Here is a 5976-nt window from a genome sequence, read left to right as displayed (position 1 = left end):
TCTATATATAATTGCGCATAACCGATAATACCCAAAAGCTCCTCCGATAAATATCTGTAAATTAAGGCAATTAGCAAACTTACTGTTGCATTTTGCATTTTCGTACATACACAACTACACACATATATATGCATAAAAATCAATGTCAAATTTAATATGTAGCTTAAAAAATTTAGCGTATTCTGTTTGTACGATTTGGCATGCTTTGGAATATAAGACAGGTTTATTTGTTAATTGAATCATACTGATGAGTATGTACATATGTATTGGTTTACAAGTGATGTGTCAAATCCAATCATTAAAATTATTAAGCGCATCACGTCCCAATTCTGAGTTACACAATATAGTCAATGGCAATTTGTCACGATTGATTAAATATTTGATTGATGAGAAATACCTACAAGTTATATCCAGATATAAATCCGATGTTAAGTGCATAACAATGCTTGAGGGTTTTTTTTGCCACCTAAAAAAAAACCTTGATCTCACAAGCTGGTAAAGAACATACACAGTGATAAATCTTGTTAGTGAATCTTCCCCCATGCTGCCGGGGTCGTGTACATCACCGTAGAAACAATGCAGGTAGACAATGCCAATTTCTTTTTCTTTGCCATTTCTGTGAGGCATTTCAACCGTGAAGCAAGTTAATCATCTCTACATATTCTTTAAATATCTAAAGCATTAGTAAGATGCACTCAACGTTCGTCTTATTGATAATTACTTCGGTTTTGGTTTCCATAATAATTTTGATCCTCCCATTTCTGTGTTTTCGTAGTAATTACAATGATACCACAAACTTCAAATGTGACGTGAATAAACTGGATGCAGAAATTGTTAACAAGTCCAACCAGAATTTCAGCATAAAGGATCTTGATGTAGTGGGTGAAAATAAAATAGTGGATTTTAATCGTCTTATTCTCTACTTGTCGAATAAAGTTGGAAATGAGGTTGCAATTTCTGCTGCATATGAGAGTCTGGATAATGAAGTGGATAAGCGAATATTTGCAACCGGGATGAAGATGAAATATCCAAAATTAGAGCAAATATTTAACAATTTGACTGACAGAGAGGAAAATGTAAGTTGAAATGATTTTAAATTGGAACCTTATCTGGTTCATTTATTTTTAAGTTTATGGTATAAATTTTATTAATAGACACTTTTTTAAGGATTTTCGCAGTTCTTGGAATTTGCACTGATTGATTAGTTTTTGTGTGATTTGAAAAATTGGAACGGTTTTGAAAACTTTGGGCAATAGCAAAAGTTTTGCGTTTTTGAAATCCCTGTAAAACTGATCGATCAGTGCAAATTTAAAGAACTGCGAAAATCCTTAAAAAGTGTCTATTAAAAACATTTCCACCATAAGCTTGTGTCAAAACTGCGTAATTTTAAACCTACTTCAGATTATTGTGCACCGACGCAAAATCGATGAGCAGTTGACCTTTGCAAACAATATCTTCAACTTTGCCATAGCTGCCATTGTGACGGTAGCGTTCGCCATACTTTTGCCACAACAAAGGTTCCACGGGTGTATTCAGTTCTGTTATGTTGCACTTTCCCTGTTACTTCGTACTGGCAAGATTATTCAAAATTGGGGAATAATTGCGAACAGAGGATTGCCCGGGTATCAGTATAGCACCATCTACTTGAAGATTTGCCCGTTTCTCAGTTAATCAAACATTAATTTATCTTTAATAATAGTCGTAGTCTAATAATATGTCATAAATGTCTAATTTTCCATATAGGTACTTTTGAAGATTTCTTAACGTTTGCTCGCCTGATTTGTTTGACACTGCTTGTGTACGATTTATGGAAAACGTTTGGGTAAAATTTAATAACTCCATAAATACTTATTACAAGATGAGTGTGTACCTCAATTTGCGCCAATGTTAAAATTTGAGTATGCTGCTATGGTCAATGTACAAAAATTTGAGCTTTTTAAAAATCTGTTTGCCTGTCTTCTGACCTTGATTTCCAGAGAGAGTAGCAATATTTTGGAAATATGGGAATTTGTAATTGGCCTAATTATCCCGGGTTTCCAAAACAGTACAAATTTTTTAAATTGATCAACAATTGAGTTAATCGGCATATTAACTTTTTAAGCAAAAAAGCTCTTTTTTATATCGACCATAGTTAGGAATGTGTGAAATATGCATCAACACACCTTTAGTTAACAGGATTAGCACTTTAATACTGTAATAAAATTTCCAGAAAACAACTGGTCCTGCCACTGAACAAAGTTGAGGATGTAACCATTACTGGCTATTTTGTCACGACAATAATTTCATCAGCTATCCTATCTGCTGGAAGACTCATGCTAAGGATTATGCTAACGTAAATAGATATATGCATAAGATAATAATTTATACGGCAGTCACACTATTGAATCAAGTTTGGCAATATTTTGTTGCTAATTCGGGGTTAATTTGTGTCTATTTATTTGAAGTCTTAATGTTGTCCTAATTTTATTTTCCAAGATATTTATGGACGACTAAATAAATGTTGCAAACCGCATTTTAATGTCATTGTAGTCAAATTTTTGGGATAATTATATATTATCATAAATCTTTACAGGGGACGCCCATGTGCACCGCATCAAGGTGACCTTCACTGGGCCTCGGAAACCTATGCGGTCATCACGAGTGGCATATTATTCACAATCAATGCCACACTAGTTGTTCTCTGCCACATCGAAATGAAAAATCGGAAGGACGACAATAATTTTGTAGTGGGGAAATCAGCGACAAATATTCCTGATGGGATGCAAAGGTTTGTTATCTACGGATATTGGTATACCTATTTTATAAATTTTGTTAATAAATTGGTTTTTGTACAGGTTAAGAATGTACATAAAGGTTCTGCTCCTTCTCTTCGTCAGCAATTATGTGATGCTTGTGGTAAACTATGCGATGAGTTGGGCAGAGGTCACGACTTACACCGACCCGACGTACATTTTAATAATTTTGGGGAATCTCGTCTGTACCCACAGTTCGCTTCTTTTGTTAATACTTCTGTCCCAGCAAGCTGTTCAGAGGGGACTTAAAAGCGTTGCAAAATATTGGGAGACAAGAATAACAATTCTGAAAGGTGAGTACTTAGTTGTTAATTGTGGTAGCATAAATATTGTTACTTTTTATATGCTTTTAACGGACTGGTTCGGTCGGCAAGGTATTGGATGAAACAAATGTCACTTCTGTCTTAGCCCAAATTCAAAGGATTTGAAATTCGAATATTTAATAACGGTTCACTCTCGTCAATTGTCAACAGTGTATGAAAAACGGAGCTGCCGTTTTCTGGAAAAGCGGCATGCGTTTTGTACTGCGGGTTTGCCGAATTCCCGTTTTGTATAGTTTAGTAGGTATTCAGCATGCCGGAATAAAAACGTGCGCGGCAAGACGACAGAAAAGTCATGCCTTTTTGTCGTTTGGCCAAATTGATGTTTTGCTAGGAAAACATTGACTCTTAACTGCCATCATAAACTTGATGGATGTATGTACATTATGGTTGACAAATTAATTAATAAGTTACTAGCTCTTTTACTTAACTTAATTTAGCTAATAAGATTTAAACTAATAATTGCTGAGCTAGCTTTATTTTAGCGATACACTTAAGGTTATCTTAGGTAAGAATTGTGTTGAATCAGCGTTATTGTATATCGCGGGAGTGATAAATAACAATAATAATAGGGTTGTATAAATATAGATATTGCTAAAAGTTTGTAATTTATGTTTGTAAACTTAAATTTATAGATTCAACTTTCCATGAGAATGGGGACGCGTTTAAGAAAACCGTGAAGCATTGCGTTTACTGGATCCAATGGAAGTTGGTGGGGATTTTGTTGAAGTTCTCGACATTGTGCGATTCTGTTCTGCATTTTGACTGTCAGAAGAATAGAGGAAAATAAATAATGCCTTTTGTACGGATGAGGTTGGAAATTCAAATTTATACGTAAAGGGTGGGCTTAAAGTTTCTGAAAAAAAATTAACTTCAAAACATAAGTAGTCAAAACTTTTTATTGCGTGTATAGAATATTATAATTTTTTGTACGATTATTAACTAATATTTAGAGTGTCCGCCACCAGCTTCCAACATTTGTTCAATGCGTGAATTGAATGACTGTGCCAAATTTTCCAAAACGGTAACCGGAATGCTTTCCCACTCATGTTGAAATCTTCTGAATAGCTCAGCGGTTGTGGTTGGATACGGCGGTTTGTACGCAGAATCCTTAACAATGGACCATAAATTCTCCAGAGGATTCAAATCTGGTGAATTTCCGGGCCACACCTATTTCCCCCACACTGTCAAAGGGAGCGCCTCCAAAACTTTGGTGGTCACTTTTGCAGTGTGTGCTGGTGCTCCATCTTGCTGAAAGGTGACCTTCTGTTGTTGGGGGAATAAAGTTGGGTCCTTCATGGATTTAATGTAAAGTGGGAGGATCTTGTCTTTGTAGTATGCAGCGTTTACGGTACCTCCACTTATCATATGCAGCTTTGTAACTCCTTGAGCACAGAAGCCACCAGCTACCATAACTTTTAGACCATGTTTTGGGGTCAATATTTTCGGGATTTTTTTCGGATCAGCTGTATAGTATCTTTGATTTTGTCTGTTACCAGTTGGTGACACCTCCAGCCAGGTTTCATCCGTAAGAAGAATGTGAGAGCGTTTCTGCTGCGCCCGTCTGTCGTCACCCAAATATCCCGTTCTCTTGACTGTTTCGCCGAATTTTAATCGGTCCTGAATATTTTTTTGAGTCAGAATCTGTTTCTTAGGTCTTTTGTAAGCCGTTTTGCCCCATTTTTGCTTTTTTACGTAATTTCGAACCGCAGCACGACTTATTTTCTTCCCCTTCTTTTGATACCTCGCCGACTCGTTCAGCTTCTTTAGTGTTTTCCTCACGGATCCACCAATTTTCTCCTTCAAATTTCTTGTTATTTGCGATTTTGAAGTAGGGGAGAGTGCTGTGGGTCGGCCTGACCTTTTTTTGTCCACCACGGTACGGCGACCTTCCCACAGTTTGACCGTATTGTAAGCAACTCCTAGTTTCCTCGAAATTTGGGAGGCACCATATCCCTCGCTCAATAGAGTTTGAATCTGCACCCTTTTCTCTTCTCGACTCCTCATATTGTTGGACTACAAGGGGAAAAAAGCTTTGTTTACATGACTCTGCTGGTTTCCGAATAATATTAATTTTTATGAGGCGAGCTCACCTGATTTCACTCTTTTCAGAAACTTTAAGCCCACCCTTTACACCTCATATTAACTAAATCCTTGCCATATTCGTCTACATAAATAAACAGCAATGAGTTCAAAGTATTTAAGTTTTGATTAACGGCAAGAGAAGGATCGTCATTTTTAATAGATACATGGGGCAGCCATGGACTCCTAACTTCTAACTTATACTTAGGACACATGATAATTTAACTTCATACAACTTATAAATTAGAAGTCATAAGTTGACATATAAATATGAGTTAAGTTACATGTGGTAAGTTTAAGTTATTCGTCCGTGGATGCCCCAACTATCTAATATTTATTTACTATGTGTATACCAATGCATGGATCAATTTCAATTGTGCGACCTTGGTTTATTTACGCATAACTGTGTACGATTGAAAATATTTGGATATCATTATTGCACATCGTCTAAATATATACGTAAGTGGGAAATCTGAGATGTTTATCATATTTATATGGAACAAATATAAAAATAATTTAGTTGACAAATATATCTAATAAAGGAACATATTAAAGCCCAAGGTGCCAATGTTTATGAAAGATGTGCGGAAGTTATTAACGTTGAAGGGTAATACCTTTACATATTCTGGGAACTGGTCAAAGGAAGTTGAATTATGACAACTTTTCTTTAAATATTGTATTCGAGAGTATCATGATTTTATAATGTTGCTGCAACCATTTTCTAAAATTAAAAATAAATCTGATAATGCATGAAAAAAAGAACCTACATATTAAATAGACAT

The 5976-nt window shown here is 35.6% G+C and overlaps 1 protein-coding gene across 1 annotated transcript; it reads left to right on the top strand.

Annotated features, from left to right (window-relative positions):
* Nucleotides 1-702: 702 nt before the first annotated feature.
* On the top strand, nucleotides 703-5139 carry LOC118438906. Its single transcript, XM_035859746.1, has 7 exons — nucleotides 703-1076; nucleotides 1402-1666; nucleotides 1744-1822; nucleotides 2210-2332; nucleotides 2573-2767; nucleotides 2835-3085; nucleotides 3748-5139. The coding sequence occupies exons 1-7, from the start codon at nucleotides 1014-1016 to the stop codon at nucleotides 3900-3902; spliced, it is 1131 nt and encodes a 376-aa protein (XP_035715639.1). The 5' UTR covers nucleotides 703-1013; the 3' UTR covers nucleotides 3903-5139.
* Nucleotides 5140-5976: the final 837 nt, after the last annotated feature.

Source organism: Folsomia candida, unplaced genomic scaffold (assembly GCF_002217175.1).
Source record: "Folsomia candida strain VU population unplaced genomic scaffold, ASM221717v1 Fcan01_Sc027, whole genome shotgun sequence".
NCBI lineage: Eukaryota > Metazoa > Arthropoda > Collembola > Entomobryomorpha > Isotomidae > Folsomia > Folsomia candida.
This window is presented reverse-complemented; position numbering and strand designations above follow the sequence as displayed.

Coding starts and splice junctions, on each gene's coding strand:
- LOC118438906 (XM_035859746.1), top strand. CDS start 1,014: ATGAAGATGAAATATCCAAAATTAGAGCAAATATTTAACAATTTGACT. Junction 1,077..1,401: donor TGACTGACAGAGAGGAAAAT/GTAAGTTGAAAT, acceptor AACCTACTTCAG/ATTATTGTGCACCGACGCAA. Junction 2,768..2,834: donor ATTCCTGATGGGATGCAAAG/GTTTGTTATCTA, acceptor GTTTTTGTACAG/GTTAAGAATGTACATAAAGG.